The 23,078-nt window shown below is 41.8% G+C and overlaps 1 protein-coding gene and 1 pseudogene across 1 annotated transcript in view; one reads left to right on the plus strand and one right to left on the minus strand.

The window, feature by feature from the left end:
- The window catches only part of CACNB2 (calcium voltage-gated channel auxiliary subunit beta 2), a 90,615-nt gene that overhangs the window by 65,736 nt on the left and 1,801 nt on the right, over positions 1-23,078 (minus strand). The window contains exon 2 of the mRNA XM_066627092.1: positions 4,487-4,606. Within this exon, the coding sequence (XP_066483189.1) occupies positions 4,487-4,606 (120 nt within the window). The remainder of the gene's footprint in view (positions 1-4,486; positions 4,607-23,078) is intronic.
- On the plus strand, positions 13,943-14,061 carry LOC136654586 (5S ribosomal RNA; annotated as a pseudogene).

The following is a 23,078-nucleotide window of genomic DNA, read 5'->3' on the forward strand; positions in this document are numbered from 1 at the left end:
GCCACAGATGAAAAACCCACCACCCAATACAATGTATAGGATTGGAGCCCTAATGGGGAGCTGTGGCCAAAAGCCCAAGGGAGCCACCATTTGAAAAAGTTTGGGAACTGCTGCCCTAGACCAGGGTCTCCAAACTATAATCCAAGGGCCACATCCAGCCCTCCACAAGATTTTATCTGGCTCACAGCAACTTATGCTTTGTTTTTTGTCAGCATTTGCTAAAGTTTGACATTATTACTTATGTATCAATTCTCAGTTTAAGCAAATTGTCACATTTCTCTTTCGTTCTGAATCATATCATGCTGATTACAAAAAAGGTTCAAGTAAAACTTCTTCATTCATTTAAATTGAATTCATTTATAAAACTGATTTTTATCAGCCCACGAAAATGTGTAAAATATACAAAGTGGCCCTTGTACTGAAAACATTGGAGACCCATGCCCTAGTCCAGGGCTGGGAGTACCTCAGCCCAATGGCTGGATCCAGCATTCAGCCAAAACCTTTCCTCCTGTGTCCAGTACATTTGGTTCCGGAGCGCCGCACAACTGCCAGTCCCGAGACCGGGACAACACAATGCAGAAATTTGGGTGCAATGCCTGCTGAGACACTGCACCATAGACATGATGGGCCAGAGCTTCACGTCGCCCCAATCTCAGGACAAAAAGCACCAGCCGTGCCAGGGAACGCATGCCCAGTGTGCAGCAGTCAGCGCTTTGAGTACCGCTGCCCTGGACTACTTGTGCTGCAGTTTAAACCAACCACGTTAAAACTTACAGCAAGAAATAAAAACATGAAATACTGGGGAAAGTCAAAACTAGAAATTTGTGTCACTCCTAGTTTGGTCCTTAAATCCATGTTTCATGTCTAATGCTGGCACTCTCTCTAGTAGCTAAATAGGAGTTAAAACATGTTTTACCAATTCATGAAGTCTTAATTAAGATGGTTTTCCAAGTTACATGTTTCCATCTATATGCATCACTGCTTGAAATTTAGGGGAGGGCTACTTTTCACATAAGTAAAATGGGTCCCATTGATTACGTTGTATTCACTAACTACTTCAAGTAGTTCAACAGTTGTGGTTTGTTTTTGTTTTTAACCCATTTCTGCCCAGCCCACAGGTTCACACATTTGGTGCATATATGTAATGTTGGGAAGAAATGGTTTAATATGCTCCCAGATTTGTCATCCTTTCCTGCCTTCTCACTATTCATGCATGTCCACATTTTCTAAAATTCTATCACAAAAAGGAATTGCTATCACATCAATCAGAATCAGTACCTACAGTATTAAAAAAAAAAAAGCAGCTGCACCATTTTGATCCCGACTGATAGCACATACAGGGAAAAAGACTCAGCAGATATTAAAATGAAATGATCAGCATAGGCTGGGATGCATTGCCAGTGTTAAATATGAAATTGTAGTAACGGTAACAGGATTAATAATTTAGGGAACAGTCAAGAAATGGTAAGCTGAAGGTACCATGTGCATATATGGCTTTGGATGCAAACAATCTGCAAATACAATTGCACTTAAAAAATTGCAAGGAAAGACAAAACATGCATGCCAGTGAATGCATAAACATTTTTTTTTTGCTGGGCAAAAAATATATTTTCTGCGGTTCAATTATAATTCCTATTAATGCACCAATGATTCAAAACATTAACTTTATGTAGTACTGAAACAACATTGTTGTAGCAGCTTGACACCGCTAGTGCCCTCCCACTTCCGCTGTTGACAAGTTGTCTCACAGTCAGAGACAGAGTCAGATCCGGAGATTATTCCCCAGCCAGCTGAACTGAGAACACTGTTTTGATGCATGGAAATACAGTTTTAAAAAGTCAAGGTCTACTGGCAGTTTCTCTTTAAACTCCTACAGCAGCTTTGCTAGAGGTCATGAATATTACATAAGGGCTGTCCATGCATTCAAGTCAGCACTGCTAAGCCAAATTCCCATAGCAACACTCACATAGATTTACTCATCAGTAAGAGATGCATCAGCTTAGTATAAATGCTTACATGCTCTTCCTATTTTCCTGTTTAATATGAACTTTTTCCTTCGATGTTTAATTTTACTGATGGTTTCCATAAAATATTATTCTTTTCTAGTGTAGTTGACTTGCAGCATGCAAAAGCAGCAGTCACAAGAGAAGGGAAAACAAATGCATATTTTTTTCCATTTCTGGCACACCAAAATCCTTAGTTCCATGACAGGAAGACAAGCAAGTTTCTGACCCCAGATGTACTATTGTGCAAAGATTTTTAGCAATTTTCTACCTTCAATGTTTAGAATTTAAAAATTAGTGTGGCATCTGACAACAAAACAGTATTCCTTTAGGTAAAATATTTGGGAATTCTAAGAGAACTCAGGCACTCTACTCAGATCACCAGAAAAACTACACTTCTCAAAAACTAATGGCTTAATCTGCCAGACTTTGAAGGTATATAGCAGTGATTGTCAACCTTTTTTTTAACACAAAATACATTGAGAAGGCTCTAAAATTGTCGAAGCACACTATCTGTGTTTTTGGTTTTTTTTAATACAATTGACAAGGCACACCTCACTGCTGGCCAGGGGCTCACATCCACCCCATGGCCCTACACATATGACCCTACACATATGACCCTCTCCCAAACTTTCACGGCATACCTACAGACCATTTGCAACTCACCAAAATGCTGTGGAACAGTGGTTGAAAATCACTGGTCTCAAGACTATCTCAAGAACCTGACTGTGCCCATCAACTAAAATTATCAGAAGGAATCCCACTGTTTAAATCAGTGGTTCTCAAACTGGTGGGTCGCAACCCACCAGTTCGTGTAATGCTTACCCCATCCCTTTAAGGGGCGGGGGAAGGGGAGAGAGACAGCGATGCGATCCCTAGGATCCATTTTGCAGGAGGTGCTCTGTGCCCGCTTTTAGTGAATCTTGCAAGCCTCGGGGAGCACTGTGCAGGGCTGTGCAGGAGGGCTCCTCGCACCTCCTGTAGCCCTGCCTTCTGAAAGTAAGTGCAAAACATCCCCCTAGCCCCCCTTAGCAACGCGATCCTGAGGATCGTGTCACTGCCTGAGACTCTCCCCCACAAGAACTTACTGAGGGCGTAAAGCTCCCTCAAAGTTTGCGAACCACTGGTTTAAATAATACCGCAGCACAAGCAAATCTCATTTCAGAAATACAGTACTCCTCAAAATGGAATCTGGCAATCCTGTTAAAGGTTGAACCACCTCTTCGTAACCAAGTAAACTTCAACCATTTCATTCTTGGAACCAGTAAGTACAATGTTCTCCCAACAACTTCCATCAAGAAGGAAGAGGCAAGGGTAGATAAAATGTATATAACCATATGCTGTTCAAAAAAAGGTACAAAGCCTTCATACTAAGGAGAAGCTCAAATGTGGGAAACGTATAATGCAACCCCAAGTAGATTTACTCAAAAATAGTCCTATAAAGCTCAGCTGATTTATTCCCTAGAAAGCCTTAAGACTGCAGCTCAAATGGTTTAGCCTGTCCCTTTAAATTATTTCATGAAATAAAGTAGCAATTATTTCATGCTACTTTGAATACATATTATATTATTTCTCAGAATAGCAGCATACTATCTTACAGTTTCTAAACTTAGGCAGAAGACAAAGTTCTAAAATAAACAAGCACAGAGATTAGGGATGCAATCCTATACATATTTATATGGACACCTATTGTACTTCTGACTAGGTATGCCCAGAATTGAGCTATAAGAGAAACTGTGTTATAGTTCTATATATAAAGTAAGCCACCTTGTCTACAAGAAAGGGCAGCTCATATGCTATTAGGAAGAAAAGGAACAAACAGGGACAGAAGAATAGAAAGAGGGCATAGAATTCTAGGGAGAGAAAAGTGAGAGTGACATGTAGCAAAACAACCAGAGAATATAGATATGAAGCCCTAAATTCTAAATGAATTAAAGACAGATAAATCAAACAAATAATTATGACCACTGCAATTATGAAAATCTTATACTGAACTATAAACTCTATAAATTCAAGTAAAAAGAATAAAGCTACAACACCGTGAATCGGAGAGGTGCAATAACTGTTTTCTATCTCTTCTTTTTTATCAAGAATATCATAGCACGTACTTTGCCACTGAATAGTTAGATTCACAATCCAATATCACCAACTAGAAATGCCAAAATTCATACTATATGGGGTAGAGGAACCATGTTTAAACTCATGAATATGCTGAACTGTATCAGTATTTTATGCACAATGGCTTTCCTCTTGGTGTTGTTGTTTTAAGAGCAAAATCCAAATACTTCTTAAAAAAAGTCCTTGAGAGAACTTAATTCTCTAAATTCTCCAAGTAAGTTGGTCTATGAAAGTAGCACCAAAGTCAAAATACACTAAAGTCATTTACTGTGTATCTGCACCTTTTCCATACATGGGAAAAGATGCCACAGATAACTTGGGATGTAATTACAAACATTTCCACAAATCTAGACTGTGCACCTTACTTTTGCCTTTTCCAGCTGTGTCTGGGCCTGTCGTTCTGCCTCTCTCCGCACAGCTTCTCTGTCTTCCTCAAGAGATACATCTGAATCAGATGGACGGCTGGTGTAGGAGTCTGCCGAACCCTGGATAAAAGAAAGAGAAGATTTTTTAAAAGTTACAATTTTTTAAAACAATTCACAGCACAGCCTAAGAATATTTCTGCATTGTCATTTTCAGCACTTTGGTAGAATCCTTGCTTAAGCAATAAAACCTTGCAGTTCCCAAGAGATTACATGGGAAAAATAATGAGCACATAAACTGTTCTAATCCTGAGTCCATTCCAAAGAATAGAGTTTGTTTTCAAGCTATTGAGTTACGATTCCCTCTCATTCTAATCAGTATATGCCTTTTGCTATACACAGGTAGTTTTGGTGGAGTATTGTCAATGGTGCAGTGCGGGGCTGAAGGACATGCCACGATTTCAAGGATAGCTTTAGATAAGCCAAGCAACTCAAGTCTCACAAAAGACAAAATTCAGATCAAAACCATCAAGTTGGTAAGAACATCCATTACCCCTGAAAATGGCTACATCTTCAGTTTTAAGCTGTGAATTGCATCTTAACTGCAGAGCTCCTCTTCACCTGACGCTCTCCTTCCCCAGCAGGGGGAAAAAACAACAACATGGCTCAAATCTATCTCAGCCCTTCAGCAAAACACAGCAGAAATGACCACAAAGCAAACTGCAGCTGATGAAATATGACTGAACTGAAACACATACCCAACCACCGGTCACTATGCCAGAATAACTATGCAAATCACTGACATCTCTGATTTTCTTCTCTCTCCACGTAATCAAAAGAATGAAAACCTGCTAATTCAAACAGAAAGAAAGCACACAGTCTTTCCCCCACCCCACCAGCAAAGCAAAATATGCCAGCAAATGGAAATTCAGAGCTTACACAGATATCAGAATTCTTCAGCCGTCCTCCTTTGGCTCTTTTCAGAAGCCTGATCCAGGTGGCCTTCATTAGCCAGACAGCTCAGTTATTGTCCGCAGCTGCAAAGCCCGGCACTGATTCTCATAAAACATGTGCACACTGAGCACCACAGCAGCCCTGCTCTTTTCCTATCCATCCTCTGTTGCAAACCTTTTCTTTTTTTCTCCTTGGCTTTGCAATCCTCAATACCTCTGTTCTAGTGTAAGTAAATTCTTAATTTTCCCATGGTGCCAAAAATCAAAAGCAAAGATGTTTCTTTAATTCAGGGAGTGGGGAAAAATCCAGACTTCAAGTATATTGTAGGAGATGCTATACCGATATCATCATCATCAGCACACACACAAAAAAAAATGCCTTTGAGCTGCTGTTGTTTTTTTTTTAACTGCTTCAGATATAGTGCTTATAAAAGACCCTTTAAAAGCCTGTGCAGAATGTAACATTTGCAAGTGCAAAGTTCATTTCATCTCTTCAGAGCTAGGGTGTGCGGTGGGGGTGGGGTAAGAGCCTTTTCACATCACTGGGCATGCTCCATATGCACTGCCTTTTACGCAGATGCTCACATCACACTGTGTTGCTAGTCTATGCCAAATTACCATTTTACATCTCAAGGGTAAACTGCTGGAAAATGCAAGCTCTCTGGAAAGCTAAAAGAGCTGGTATTGCATTTTATTTTTTGTTATATATCGGTCACAAAGTGCATCTCATTCTAGATTCTGTTACATACTGCTGATTCCCAAATTTTAAAACGACAACACTGAGTTAGACTCACACTGCAAAGATCTATGTCCAAAATAAATCCCACCTACTCCATTAATATGAGTGCATTCTGTCCAATCAGGGGCTGGAAATGTTTCTCATAGAGAATAATGCTCATAACACATGAATTACCATGGCACACATGCAAAAGGACTTAAAAAGCATTTAACCCTTCATTCTTATATATAATCAGCACTAGTTAAAAACATTGATAAGTATGCTAAGAGGAAGGATGGAGAGTTATAGGTGTGTGTCCCCAACCTCAGACCCCTAGCTGTATTTTCCATTCAACACTGATGGCCCAATCCTAATGAAATGGTGTGCTGGCAGAATCCATGTTCAGCTGGTGCACACGGCCTGAAAAGCGCTGTAAAACGCTTTGCAAAAGTGCTTGTAGCTGGTGCACTGGTGGGAAGGCCAGAGTCTTCCCACATGTGCTGATGGAGTGAAGGACACCTGCCGGACCAGGTAAGTCTGGGTCAAGGGTGGGGGAGAGCAGGGAGAGGTGGAATGGATCAAGCCCGGGAAAGGGGGTAGGATTGGTGCTGGTGCATACTGTATCCTATTCCCCTTCCTGGGTCGTATCTGTCTGCACATATCAACTCACATTTACACCAGTGATATAGCTGGCACAGGTCCAAGTTGATCCAGAGCAGCTGCTAGGGCTTACCCAGGACAAAGGGTTACCCTGAGGAGACCTCCAGCAGTCAAAATTCCCCTAGGGCATGCAGCATAACTTCTGCCAGTGTCCCTGCATCACCATGTGGGAATTTAGTTAGGATTGGGCTACCTGGTCCTTACCTCGGAGAAAAGGCCAGCATGCTTTTTCAAACTTGACTCTAGACCATGTTACTCTACCTGAGTAACATGAGAAGGAGATAAGGAATACTTCCACACTGTTCCCACCCAACAAATGCTCACTTCACAGTTTTGGAGACTTTGGGGGAGCCATCCTCAGTAGTACAGAAAAGTAAAAATGTCAAAGCTGTTGGAGGCATGGTAACTTTTCTGGTCTCAGAGCTGTTCAGATTAAGGGGGTAGCATCCCAAACAAGGGTGGGAACCACTCTACTAGACTGTGATGGAATGTTGGGAACTGGCTTCCTTGTACAGAAAAAATAAAACTTTTTTTTTCAGTTGCGGCCTACATTATCTTCTAAAGAATAATGCAACTGACATGTGTCTCCTTGTGCATCAAGAACAGGGGCCTCCCATTTTTTTTGGCATGAAGGCTGAATCGTATATCTGGCACAGTCCGAGTAGAGGGCAAAACTGACTTGTACAGGAAGAGGGGAAATGGATTTTGAAAAAGAATCAAACAACCTACAATCCAAATCACAAACTATTTTTTGTATCAGTTTCTGTTCCATATAAATGTAATGTACACATTTAATTTATACAGTATTTATATTCCTGGTCTCCCAGAATCTGTATATCTCATTCAGTCACTGGAAGTGCTGAATATAATGCAATGTAATGGGATAATTTTATTCCATTACATTCAGCACTTCTACTGGCTTAATGTGGTATATACCCATGTTGGGAGACCTAGAAATGCCTCTTTTGAGCTATTTTTAGCTCTGAGGGTTGGATAAAATCCTCCAGAGTGCTGGGCATGGTCTGCAGGCTGGAGTTTGAAGACCGCTGATCTAGAACAATTTATTTATTATATAATTTATATCCTACCTTTCCCAACAACATTGCCACAACAACAAACATTGACATAGAAGTACAAAGACACTCCCACTGACTTTGGCTGCTAGGTGTAAGTCCACTAGCCTGAGGGCCACTGCTGCAGATCAGGTGAAACAGGAAAGTTAGAGAGAAGACTGAGAAGTGGACATTATACATCACTGTCTTGCCATAACCTCCAACTGTTACTGCCCATGAGAGTCTAAGGCAGTGGTTCCTGAAGTCACTTTGATATGCGGATTCCTGGGGAGCTGCAGAAACCAGCCAGGGGAGACACGGAATCCTGGTGGATAAACCCACTACCCTATACAATGTATAGGATTGTAGCCCCAATGAGGAGCTGTGGCCAATGGCCTAGTAGACCAAGGAAACCACTAGTCAAAAATGTTTGGGAATCACTGGTCTTAGGGCTGGGCACCACTGATACCAGCTGCTTACAGCAGAAACACCTAGCAAAAGCAAGTGAGGATTCCGAAGGACATCTGCCTCACCTTCTGGGATGTACTTCTACTGCCATTGCCTTTAAGGAAAGCAGAGCCAGAAGCAACATGATACCTCTGTTGGGTACCATCAACAGTACGTGGTATTCTAAGGACAGAGAGCTTAAACCGATTTGTTTCTCTTGTCTCAGGAATTTTCTTATATCAGCTGGATAATAATATTCAGAAATTGTTTCCTCCAGTGCCTGAGCACACTTTATGGAAAATTTGTATGAACAGCAGCATCCGTCTATAAATCCGGTTTTACTATTGTGAACTGTTCTGAAAGCAATTAGAATTGAAAAATGGTATTCAGATATTGCAACTAATAAATACATGCATAGCATGAAAAAGTGCAACTCTTTACCAAGTAAACCAAAATCCTATATGTATCTAAATTGCTTACCAAAATTAGTTTAGAGATAGTTAAGGTGGCAGAAGAGTAAAGAGATTTTGCTTTCTGGGTTTAAAAAAAAAAAATCAACAATCAACACTTGGAAAGGAACTTCCAGTTTGACAAGTTTTTCTATTTAAAAACTTATATTTGTGAGCTCATTATTTTATAACTCTGTTGTTATACATTTGTCCAGTAAATATATGTATATATATTTCAGAAAGACTCTCTGTGAACTTGTGGTATAACAGCAATAAATGTCAATATTTTTCATTTGCTGGCCAACATTTTATCTTTGCTCAGAAATAATGACACAGGTCTCTGGCACTCTCTTTCTCTCTCTCTCTCTCTCTCTCTCAGCTTTTTCTTGCCCAAAAGATGTGCAGTTTTGATTTTTTTCTCATTTCCAAATTCAGTCTAAGGATTTTGAGTAAATTGTCCTATCTTACAGATAGGTATGAGGCACAGCTGACCTGGTCCTATACACTGATGATGATGATGATGATGATGATGAAGAGTAGGAGTATTTATACAATAAATACAAACATTCAACTTAGGAACTTACAGAGATACAAGCATGCCTGGCCACATATGCATTGCCTGTTCAGAGCGACAGTTATAAGTTCAACCACTGCACAATTGATGGTGTTAATGACCATTCTCAGCATTCCCAAATATTCCTGCTGTCATTGTTAGCCCACTTTTCAAGGTAATACTGCACAATAGAGCATGGTACTTTTTCATATTTTACAACATGTGTGCTACTGATAATAGTGAAGTTGGATTTACTAACAAGATGACTCTGGAACCTCAGGTGTTTGTAAATGGGGAGCTTCTGTAACAATTTCTTTCTTTTCTCCCAGCACCTTCCCCAAAAATTCAGATACAAAGCAACAAAGTCTTTTTGTGAGGGTTTTTATAGCTTGATCCTATGGGGACATTCAGGCAGAGGCTTGTGTTCTTGCAACTAAGGAGGAAACCTGTGCTCGTCAGTTAAGTACAGATGGCTCTTGGTATCCATGAGGGATCTGATTCTGGGCCATCACCCCCCCCCCCCATGGATACCAATATCCACAGATTATGGAATCTGTGGGGACAGCCTCAAGGACTGGCTGTTTCTGGGAGGTGTTCTGAGGTGCAGGGAGGTAGTACACAGGGGCAGATCCAAAGGAGGGCCATGGGTGCACGGCCTCCCCAAACTGCCTTCCATCATGAAAGGGCGTCTGCCGGACTGGGAAGTAAAACTGGACACAAGGGTAATGCCCACTGGATGGGCACAGCAAGATTGGCTGGAATGGGAGACCAGGTCTACCCAGACTTCACTACAAAGCAAACCATGGCTACAGAGGCCATCAACCTGGAGCCCAGGTCTATCCACCTGATTGACCTGGGCTCTGGAGCTGATAGTGCCCCCCCCCCCATCACAAATACTGGATCCACCCCTGGTAGCATGTGACTTTCCCGGCCTCAGAAGGTTTCCCAGAGGCATCCAGAAGTGGTTGCATGTGACCTTCCTGAAAATCAGAAAGCCTCTTGGAGGCATCTGAAAACACTCTTTAGGTCATGTCCAAGAGTGCCTTGAGGTACCCACTTTATGTCAAATCTGCAGGTGCCAAACCCAAATGAGAGCCAACTGTATGAGTTACATAAGGGGTGTCAAATATAAGGCTCATGGGCCGAATGCGACCCCTGGAAGCAACTTATCCTGCCCCTGGCTCTCCCAGCTTGATAGTTGGGATCTCTCATATCTTGAAAAGGATTTGCACATTTTCTTGTCTGTCATTTGCAGCTAATGAGTTTCTATATGAGAACAAAGCGCTTATTTCTGGCCACCACCAGATGTGATGTCTGTAGTGATGTCACTTCCTGCTTCATGATGACAACTCTGGTCTTCAGCAGGCACCATGAATGCTAACTTTGGCCCTCTGTATGAAACGAGTTTGACATCCCTGAGTTACCCAGTCCTTGCTTGCTTGCTTGCTCTGTGAACACATAAAGTCCCACGTTCAATAGGAATGTGCAGTTCAGTTCTGCAACAGAGAATCAGAGTAGTTTGATGGTGCTTTGGAGGCTGTAAGAAAAGCTGCACGGAATACCGACTGGTGTGCCTGTACAGAAATACTAATGAAGGTTGCTACCATCTGTACTAATGGTGATTACCTCTCATGCCACAGCCATAAAATACATTGTGCCATAAAATTTGTGGCAGTGCATGAGCTTTATGGCATCTTATGTGTTTCTCCCTCAGCGCTACAGGATGAAAGTTTGCATCATTTTTTAATATTTATTAAATTTAATATTAAAAATGAAGCCAAATACCATAGGAGCCTCTCAGAGATCATTTTCCAAATCCCAGCTGAAAATACCGTCTCAGTCTTAATTGTTTCTGACAATACCATATTCTTTTTTTTCTGTTTCTAATGATACAGTGGGAATGGGGAGATAAACACAGCTCAGTACGGTTTATTGTGTACTTTACTAAATATAGAAAGTAAATTACAAAAACTAATCTTGCTCAAGTACTTCTTCTGTAGAAACCAGTTTTTCGTCAGTATAGGGGTGGAAATCCTGACTATTACAAGTTGATCGGGCTAATGTTGCCTTCTCTGCCAGTGTATCGAGCACTACTCACTTTTCACTACATTTGAGGAGGGAGCGTCTTTGCCCTGTCCCTCTGCACAGGAGACAGGAGCAGGCAAATGGAAGCAATCTACTGATTGCTTCATGGAAAGAGGGAGGTTCTAATGCAGACCATGGTTTGGCATGCCTTTCTAACACACATTGTGTCACGAGCTGTCCTTGACTGTGGAGCAAGTGCTGGATGCTTGTCTTCTGGGCCTTGGAACATCATGGGACAGATATTCTGTGGGCTGTTTTCAGAGGAGATAGCCCAGGTTATTCACTGCAGCACAGTCCTGCTGCCAATTACAAGTCTGCTGCAGGTGTCATTGGTTTAAAAGCAAGAACACAACTCATACAACGGCGGGGGGACGGACGGACGGGAATCAAGTGTTGTGGGAAGCCCCACTGGCCATGTTTTCGAGGTCAGGAATTCTATTAAACCAAACACTAGAGTGGTAGAAGTGGGTGGGGCAATTTGTTGTTTGGTCCAGCTGGGAGCGTTTAGCCACCTTTAACCATAGAATTAGTTTTGTTAGTGCTGCTTTATTTTACCTTGATATACAGTGGAACAAGTCGCAAAAGGTCCCACTGTTGCAAAAGACCCAGTGAGGACATGAACACTGCAGCACAGCTGAATCATCTGCAGCTGCCACTGCAATGCAGTGGTAGCTTTGCAACCCCATCTGCCATAGAGCCTTGGCTGCACTGACTCCCAGTAATCCAACAGTGGGGCATATAAGCAGGGAGAGAGGACAGAGGGCAGGAATGGGGGGTGCGCCTGGATCTAGTCCCTCTTTTTCAAACTACTCTGCCACTTATCTCTCCTCAGACTTATACCAGCTACATAGCTGGTGCAGGTCTGAGGCTACCCATAAGCCACCAGGATGCCTACACAGAGGTAAGTAGAAAATATTTCTAGTTACCTCTGGAAGGTCTTCAGATCTTCCCCACCAATGGATGCAGCACACACTCCATCTGCATCATCATTAATGGTGGGGATTAGGATTGGGGGATTAGTCTTGTTAAACGGTGCTGAAGTAAAACAGCAACAGCTGCAGTTGTTCTCCAGTGATCAACCTTTCAACGGTGCTGGTGGTAGAAATTATACAGCCCACCTCAGTTTGGTGGCAGGCAACCTAATCCTGAGCTGCCAGGCGCATGAGGTTGCCGTGGCACCAAAATGGCTACCGCAGCATCCAACGTGCAACCTGGCAACCCACAGTGGCCCTTAGGGGCAAGGGGACTTTCAGCCCCTTCTCCTGGGTAAGAGAAGTAGTCCTGCAATGGGGCTACTTCAATTCTGCAGTGGCTCTGGAGCCCAGGCAGAATCAAGGAGTCCTGTATTGAGCTGTGTGGCATGGCTCAGGATCCAGTTAAGCTGTGCTCTGTTGGTCCTGCCCCCATTATGCCCCACTCCCTCCCCTCACCATGCCTCCTCCCTGTCCTTCCCCCCATCTCCCCCTGCCCCAGAACACCTCCCCCAGCCTCCCCCACACACACCTCTCCGCTGCCTGGTGGTTCAGGCAAGTGGCCGGGCAGTGGACTGTGGGCCCAGCACCAGAGCTGGCCCAGCACAGGCTCACGCTGTGCTAGCTCCAGTGCTGGGTTCATGGCAATAGTCGCAGACATGCCTTATAGCATGTTTGTGACAGTGCACGCTGGGGATAAGCCGGTGCGCAGGGTTCGGGATTGGGCCCTTAATAAGATATCCTGAAGCTAAGCAGGGTCTAGTGCTATTTTTTGAAGGGAAATATCTAGTGTGTAGAACCATTTAACTTCACAGATCCATCGTGTAAGGATAATACATTGACAGTGCATTCTATGCATGTCTACTCTGATGCAAGTGCCATTTTGTTCAATGGGGCTCCCTTGTAAGTGCATATAAAATAAAAGCAGGGTATTTGCATTCCTGTACAAATGCAAAGATTCTATTCTATCCTGATGACATACCCAACTTGCACAAAAAAAGTTTTTATTTAATATATGGCTTGTTTGGAAGTAAGCCAGAACTCTCTAAGATTGTGCCAAGAGTTGAAAGACTTCATCCTCAGGATTCATTTAGGAAAACACCAGTACATGGCTTTAACCGCACCAAATTAATATGCAAGGTTAAAGATATTTGACTCACTAAGCACAGCAGACAGCAAGATAACCTTGAACTTGGCATTACACCAGGATGAATTTTTTTAACCTTTATTTTTTGCTACATTGCCAGACAAAAATTTGGCAAAGTGGAAAAACTTGGCCACACTCTCTCACACCTTCATACTCCTTTTTTTCACAACATACAAACACATTCATCTCATATCCATGGATACACAAGCACTTTGCCATAGAGACAAGAGGTCTTCTCAAATAACATAAACATACAGGAGAGAAAACTGTTCAGTCTAGTATGGGAGACAAGGAGAAGACTCTCTGCTCTCTTCCCAACTTCCTACCACATCCTCAGGAGCAGTTGCATACTTAAAAAAAAATTACCATATTATAAAATCTAGCAAAACATAGCAAGTCTTGTCATTTGTGCTCCATGCTGCATCTGTATTGGAACCTTACCCTGCACATGCCCAATCTCATCTGATCTTGGAAGCTAAGCAGGGTCAGGCCTGGTTAGTACTTGGATGGGAGACCGCCTGCGAATACTGGGTGCTGTAGGCTTATACCATAGTCTTTCGAGACTGAAGGTTGCCAACCATATTGGAACCTTAGAGATAATGTTCAAGTCTCCTAAGCATTCCCACTGTGATCATAACCTACAGGGGCCTTGATTCATCTCTGTTGGTCAAAAAAAGTTAAGCCTGTCAACCCTAACAATGGGTTTCATGCATTCTGGTTGACTCTTACAGCCCAATCCTATTTAACTTCCTGCATAGTGATGCAGTAGCATTAGCATGGCTTCCACTGCAACCTGTGGGATAGGTTTGGCTGCTAGAGGTCTCCGTGGGGTAAGGGGAAATTTGTCTCCTTGCCCCAGGGTATGGCTCTGTGTTGATCTGTGCAGGTGGATCAGGCTGGGCTGGGAATTGGGTTTTAATTTGGTGGGCACCACCACTGCTGAAACCATCCCCTCCTGGCCCCAACCCATCTATCTCCCACCCCATCTCTTCCCCTTTCTGTGTACCTTGTTCCAACCCCAGCACTGGGCTTACCTGAACTGACAGGCCTCTGCTGGCTTCAGCTTACTTGCCCAGTGTACTGGCAGCTTGTGCTGCTGCAAAGCGCTTTATAGCTGCTTCATGGCAGCCTGAACGTATGATCCACTGGTGCAGTTCAGACAGAATTGGGCTGTTAGTCTTTTGCTTTTTTGCATCCAATTTTAAAATCTGGGATACTAGTAAATGCAGAAGGGGGGCAAAACTTGGCAGGGGTAGGGAAGGAAGGGGGAAGCAGCGATGGGAGGTGTATCCAGAGGCAATGGCATATACCAGATCATAACCTCTCTTTTTAAAACTCCCCACCCCTTTCTTCTTGTCAGATTGCTCCAGTTCTAAATGGCATAATTTACAATAAAAAAGGAAAAAATATTAATCATTCTTTTAATATAACAAAAGTGATATTAACTATGATATCAAAATATGCATTTTCTCGGTAGTGCTTTATGTGGTAAATAATTCTACAGCTTTTATATAATGTAATGCCGTTTAAGAATTAAAGTACAGGGATTAATATCACCAACACTCTTGGTTCCAAGTGACAGCACACAAACAATACAAAATGAGAAATGAAATCTCTCAGGGCTTTTATTCATTTCTCAATGAGAAGATTCTATAATTGCAGGTTTCAACGTACCAGTAATTACACTAGTCATTACCCCTAGGTTACCCGAGGTTTCTCCCTGGATACAGTTGATTAAAACATTTTATCTGTTGAAAGTTACTTTAAACAAATCTAATATGTCATGATCCCTATTATAGCTTCTATGCAAACAGAATCCTTGTTTTCTAAAAGAGGGTCTAGTGGAAATCATCTGAACACCAATGGCATTACTTGCCACTCATTTTTAAGTTTAGCAAGCTCTAAAACATAAAAAGTTTTTTTAAAAAAAATATTTTTAATGGTCATGACATATATGAGGCTACATATTCACCCACAGGAAGATACTTATGTTCTTGTTAAATGATTTATATATTTGTACTTGTTGAAGTATCTGTTATTTGAATTGATAAAAAACTGACTACTTTCTACCCTGTTGACAATCTAACATTCAAGTTTTACAGCCCAATCCTATCTAAACCCCCCCCCCCCCGCCATCAATGCAGCTAAGCCACCACTGCCACTTATACAGTTAGGTATGGAAGATCCGTGTCCAATGAGAATGAAGACATATAGAAACAGGAAGTGTTCTGGCAAAATACACATGAACTACTGTCAGCTTTCCAGAAGTCCCTGCAAAATGCAAAAAGACCTGAATCTTAAATATCCAAACATAAATATAAATTCTAGACTATATGTTCATCTTTTACAGATAAACTACACTAGAGCAATGGACTGATGTAGAATGGTGGTAATCAATGGAAAAATAGTTGAAATGTAGCATTTGTAAGCAGTCCTAATTTGTTTAAGACTCCTCACTGAACAATAGAAATCCTATTCAGATGACAAAAAAATGTGCACTGAAGGGAGTGGGACTACTGCAACAGTCCCAAACCCCAAGCTCCATGCATTAAGCTAAAGCACCATTTAAAATCAACACATGTACAACATATATTTGTATAAGTTCATTCTCTGTCCTTGCCTGCACCAAGTTGGTGGGGCTGCACTGGGCGCTGAACAGAACTTCTCCCACCTCTTAATGGCTCATTGGGCACTGCCACCAGCACTGAGGAGTCAGGAGTCAGAAGGCCAGGTGTTTCACACTGATGAATGTGAACCCTTAGCCAGCATCCAATCTGGTAAGCTTATGACACCGCTGCTGGTCCCTGTGATTGAGGACGCTGGTATTTCTGTAAAGTTTTGAGTAGCACATAATTCTCAGTGTATGCCCAAGTTGCATATACACAGGCTCTGTACAGAAGTTTAGCAGAACACAGGGAGTCAGAAGAGAGACCTTCTCTTCCATTCTTGCCTGGCTTCCTGCTTTACCATGCTCCAATGCAACCTGTTTGTCATCAGGCAAAAAATGAGATTGTGTTGTAAATCCTAGGAATATTTGCTAGGAAGTAAGTCCAATTGAACATTGTAGTCTTCAACCATTTTCATGCTGTGACCCCAATCAATCAATCAATCAATCAATCAAATCAAGGATGAAACTGGGGACGCACCATCGATCCTGCCTCCCTCCTGGGATCCTATGTACCCTGCCTCAGGACATTTCACTGTAACAAAATATTGTTATTACAGAGAGCAGAAAAAATTATCATGAAGGCTAATTTAGCACAACTGCTAAGATCCTGAGCAGGACTGGGACACAATCTCCTGGTACCTGAAGAGGCCCACCAGATGCCTTTCCCCTTTACCTGGTGGTGTTCTAGTTTAGTGGTCTTCAACTTTTTTTGTTCCTGTAAATTGCTGCGACCCCACAACTAAGACTTCACTACCTCATTGGGGTCCCAACCCAAAGGCTGATGAACACTGCAATAGGAGTTACTTGTGAGTAAACATATTTCAAAATTTGACTGGGCAGTAAGGGCCCAATCGTATCCAACTTTCCAGCACCAGTGCAGCTGCAATGCAGCCCCAGGGCAGGGGTGTCCAAAGTTTTTGGCAGGAGGGCCACATCGTCTCTCTGACACTGTGTCGGGGGCCGGGGGGGGGAAAGAATTAATTTACATTTCAAATTTGAATACATTTACATAAGTATACATAAATGAATATATTAAAGATGAACTTATATGAATGAATGAAGGTCTTGCAATAGCTCAAGGTCTATAAAAGGCCTTGCACAAAGCAAGGCTGGCCTTTCCTTTGCTGCTGCTACTGCATCACAGATGTGAAACAGCAAGTAGTGGAGAAAGCCCTCATCCCACAGCTCACACGAGAGGTCAAACAGTCACCCTCATGCTGAGAGCAGTTGCGTTGGGCCAGTGCAGGTTCCAACAAATCTCTGGAGGGCCAGAGGCTCATTGGAGACTGGGGTCTCCCTGAGGGTCAAATTGAGAGGCCTCGAGGGCCACATGTGGCGCCAGGGTTTGGGCACCCCTGCCCCAGAGTAAGGGAACAAATGTTCCCATACCTTGAGGAGGTTTTTGTGACTGCCTTCCCACTACAGGATGCAGAGCACACCCCATTGGAACAGCTGCACCAGCACTGGAAAATTGGATAAGATTGGGCCCCAAGTCTCCTAAGTTATAAATACACTATTGCTACAGTTATATATCCTGAAGCAGGGAATTAAAGTTGTTGCTTTGGGGTATACAGCAAGATGTACAATGGAAAGTCATTCTAAGATTTGAAGCTTAGAAATTTATAGATTCTGCCTCGGGTAACAGACAATTTATACTATTAAAATAAAAGCAACATTCCCAATGAAGTGGCTCATTTCTTAGCCTAAAGGAGAAATTCAGAATTAAAAGGAAAAAAAAAACTGTAAGTCAACTGGATTAATTTGTACTGTTGTGAAAGATTATTACTGTTGTGCAGAGCCACATATATCCTTAATCCCTTTTGCTGTTTCTGTTCATAAACAAAATCTTGATTAGCATACAACACAAGTCTTTTAGACATGGCCCAGGCTTGGCCATGCCCAGTAGCTTTTTGATTTTTTTATATGAACAGTTCTCCCATAACATATCATCTGCTTTTGGAAGTACCCTCAGGCTCAAAAGTGATTTGGCATGTGACAAGGCAGGCTGCTCTTTAACAAACACCAACCCAACATCCCAAGAAGCAGGCAAAACACATTGTGCAGCCCTTTTTTCCAGGCTAATATTTTCCAAATTTCAAATTACTTTCTGAATTAGAAGCTAATATTCCTTGACAATTCAACTTTAGATGTAATGGAGCACCAGCCATCAGGCAATGATGTTTGTAAGGCTGTTCCAATGCAATTGGCTCCGTGCTGTCTGAAAGCTCTTTGAAATGTCATGACAACTGGTGAATGGGGAGGACAGCACAATCCTTTCCCCCACCATGTTATAGCATGCAACAGCAGAAGGGGAGGCTGAACTGCATCCTGGGGAGGGGGGTCAGACAGTCTGCAAGCGGTAAGTAAAATATATATTTTATGTATAAAAAAGAGAATATTTACCCCCTGATAGGCTGTCCGATCACCTATGGGTCTCATCAGACCTATGCCAGCCATTCTGCTGTCATAGGTCCAAGGAGAGAGAAGGTTCCAAAAGATGGGATAGGATCCTAGTGCAAGTTACTGCCATTGGGATTCAACCATTCCCATCTCCACCCTGCCCCCCCCCCGCTCTCCCCACTCCAAAACTCTCTCTGCCTAGAGAAGTGGATAAAAATGTCTCAACAAACAAATAATTAGAAAAATAAATAATAGACCTGCTCACTTTTTAAAAGTTTTACTCCAATTATGTTGTAAGAGAATTTAAGGGACTACTATTTTTTTCTAGCCTCAGCCCAAAGAAACTACCTGTTTAGCTTTATGCACATAAGAGGGTTTGTTTGTAGGTTGGCTTGAGATGTCTTTTGGTGGTTCTGGGAAATTATTGCAAGAACAGTACATTGGATCTCAATCTTTAGAAAATCAAAGTTGTTATTTTTGCTAACAGGTTTATGTCTTATTTCTGTAGCTAATAATAATAATAATAATAATAATAATAATAATAATAATAATAATAAAAAGCAGGTCTAATAATGCTGTTATTTGGACCCTCATGTCTCTGAATCTTATAGAAAGAATGCACTCCTTCTACTTGCCTACCTGAAGATGAATAAATATAAATTGAAAACTTGTAAATATGGAGTGGATGGGGAAGTAAACAAATATTTCCTATCCCTAAGGCTAGATGGAGGTTAAATTTTATCTCCAGCTGTTATGCAGTACTGGAATTTGGGGCCAGCACAGCTGAACTCTGAAAAACTACAAAGTAAAATTCTTAGAACTATTCTGGGTGCTCCCAAGAGCACTCCCACTGTGTGTTATATGCTTTGAAATAGGAATGTTACCCATGGCAAAGAGAGCATATTTCCATATTTTAAATTATATGACTAAAATCTCCTTGTTGCGGGTAGAGAGACTGCCTGCCTCTAGGACTGGAACTTCACAAGGTACTTGAAAGGGGCTACTCAGCTTCAGGATATTGAAAGACTTACCCAGCCCCACAGTTTTCCCCTATCACCTTATTTAGCTACTATGAAATAAAAAGCAGCAAAAATTTCATGGCCACATGAAATATGCACCAGAATTTATTTTAAAGACAGTGACATGCACTCTTGTGCAATTTCAAGCAGCCGTGCTCACAAAAGCCGGCCCCTGTTTAAATCTAACCACAATCTCTGTACAGGTGGGGCCTCCCTATTTTCAGATTTCACCCCCAAAATTTCAGGTGGGTCTCCATTCATTTCAATATTTTATTTTTAATAGATTAGACTTGATGCTATTGGTATGGTATGGTATGCACATGGTATGTGACTGCATTTGGGGAAATTTGACAGACCTGTACATTACAGCGCAGCTGCAGCTGCAATGCAGTTCCCAGGTAAGGGAACAAATTTTCATGTCCATGACTGCCCCCCACTTCAGGATGCAGTGAATTGTGATGTTGATACAGTTGCATCAGTGCTATAAAGTTGGATAAAGTTGGGCCCTTACAAGTTTAACTGGTTCCTCTGAGGATGAGAAATATAATACTAGGGGATATAGAAATTTCCTATTAGTCAAATCAACAAAAAATTTAACTCCAGCTTTCCAACACTTACATGGATATTGCTGAAAATGTAGCCGCTTTTCCTTTTTGTAGCAGCATGTGGATGTCAAAATGTCACAGCCATACATTAAATGATTTGTTTTTAGGCTAAATAACTATTTATTTGTTTTTGTTTTTTTTTGTAACCACTGTTTGTTATTACTTATGGTGTAAACAACGAAATTACTACTACTTACTCTGACATCTTCAGTATGATTACTATTATTTTAATTTTTATCATTGTGTTTTATACTATACTATTGGGATTCAGAATTAACCTTTTCAAGTAATTAGCAGCACATTTGAACTTAAAAGTAAACCCCTAATTTCTCTGTCACACTTCCAGCTGTATTTTTGTGTACTGACTCAGAAATAAGTGTTTGCGTGGGATAACAATATGAATTCATTTTCCTCAGCGTAACACGTGGCTTCTGAAATGCATTCAGCTTTCTTACCCCGATCCGAAACTAGAAATCTGCAAATCTAGGAAAACCAACAGAAAAACTGGGGAAATTTCGGGGTGGGGACAGAACCAAAACACACACACACACACACACACACACACACACACACACTCACTTACAAGGTCTTAAATAAGAAAATAAAACTTTAACATGGAAATCAAAGGGAAAAATTTATTGTTTTCAGTATGATAAATGAAAGAGCCTTTCCATATTATTCTAAAAGTGTTTTAATAATAACTTTATGGCCAGTTCATACTCTGCAAATCTTGCAGATTTAAGATTAAAGTAATGGTCCTGATAAAAGTGTTGCTACTGAATTTGATGGCACTGGACTTAGAAACATACTTGGTGTTAGAAAATACGAGTAGAAACACACAAAATGTAGGTATAAATGAGCAAGTGAAAATTGAGATTTTTTTTTTGTTTAAGCAAGACTGTTTTCTGAAGGTCAGTGTGGAAAATCAGAAGTTTTTGGTCTTTTACAGTGCAATCATATGAATGTTTACTTAGAATCAAATTCAGGGCAGGAGGTTTGGTCTAGAGGGTACAGCCTCCGTTTGCCTGAAGATAACATCTGCAGGTCACCAGTTCGAGGCCACCGGCACTGTGCGACCTTGAAGCAGCTGACAAGCTGAGCCAAATTCCATCTGCTCTGAGAGTGCGAGGATGGAGGCCAGAATGTGAAACCAGATCAGAAAGAAACATCTGAAATGTTGTGGTTCTTGAAAGACAGAACCTTATTTCAATTGTAAAAATCCCTACGGGGATTTAAATAGCCTGCCTATGTAAACCGCCTTGAATAAAGTCTGAGGAGAAATCTGACGACCAAGAAAGGCGGTATATAAATACCTGTAATTCAATTAATTAATTCAATTTTATTCAGTGAAGCTTACTGCTAGGTAACTTTACATAGGACTGTGCTGTCAGGTACTGATTTTGATTAAAGAAATAAATTAATTACGTTAATATTTTCGAGAAAAAAATTTGGTGCAATGGTATGGCATATAAATCATATAATTAGTTACGGTTCGATTTAATTTTGTTACAGTTACTATGATGCATATTGTGTACAATGATCATGTACACCATTGCTTATCAAAGTGTGCTCCTAGGAGCTCTGATACCCCTCCAGGGGCTCCATGAGCACGCCATAAGAGACTGCCATCTGGTTGGTGCTGCAGCACTCAATGCATGTGCCAGAGCTCTAGGGCTCCCCAAGACTTTGTGCATGTGCCAGAAAGGTTCCCCAAGACTCCACTTAGGAGTGTAAGGGGCTCTGGAGACTGAACAATTTGAGAACCACTGATGAATATAATGTATACTTTTATGTATTGCACACATTACATGTATAATACTATAGGGATGGATGTTTCCGAAGGTTGTAGTCTCTTAACCAGCTATTTTCAACCAATGTGCCATGGCACACTAGTGCGCCATGGATGGTTCACAGGTGTGGTGCGGGACTTTGGGGAGAGTCATTTATTAAGAGGGCAATTGAGGTATTTGAGCTCCATACCAGCAGCATGGTATGCTTTGTCAATGGTCAAAAAACGAATGATGTGCCTTGACAATTTTAGTGCTTTGTCAGTGTGCCACGAAATGAAAAAGTTTGAAAATAGCTGCTCTAAGCTTATGTTCACTGGTCTAGTAAAGCTATGTGGGTTGCAATAGACTGTTTTAAAAAGTGGGTTGTTTTAAAAGTGTCATTTTAAAATGTTTGGGAAGCATTGCTCTAAACCAGGGGTGCTCAATAGGTGGATCGCGATCTACCGGTAGATCGCAAAGCAAAATGAGTAGATCGCGGAGTGCCGACCCCCCCTTCAGGTGCCTCTGGGAGGAAACGCCGGGAGTAAGGCCCATTGTACTCAATGGGGCTTACTCCCAGGTAAGTGTGGCTAGGATTGCAGCCTCACAGCCTAATCCTAGGCATGTCTACTCAGGAGTAAGTCCTGTTATACTCAGTGGGGCTCAAGGTACACCAACATACATTGTACACATAAATGTTATATGTTATGATGGCGCGAACATTGTAAAAAAAACTCTGGTAGATCTCCGGGCCTTGCTGGGTTTCAAAGTAGCTCTCGAGCCAAAAAAGTGTGAGCACCCCTGCTCTAAACTATGAATTCTGTTTCTGTATGATTATGCTATTTGTGGCCCAATCTTATTTGGGCCTGCACTGGTGGAACACATTTTCTGCCAACGTGCATTATCACAAAAGCGTCATAAAGCACTTTGCAACAGCATTAGTAGCTGACATGCCATGTATGTCAGCAGACGTAAGGACACCCACCAGACCAGATAAGTCTAGCACAGCTGTAGGGGGAGGGGTGGAACAGGGAGAAGATGGGGTGGGGTAGATGTATTGGGCCCAGAAGGGGAGGAGGATTGGCGACGTTGACGTGCA

This window comes from Tiliqua scincoides, chromosome 5 (genome assembly GCF_035046505.1).
Source record: "Tiliqua scincoides isolate rTilSci1 chromosome 5, rTilSci1.hap2, whole genome shotgun sequence".
In the NCBI taxonomy this organism is placed as follows: Eukaryota; Metazoa; Chordata; class Lepidosauria; order Squamata; family Scincidae; genus Tiliqua; species Tiliqua scincoides.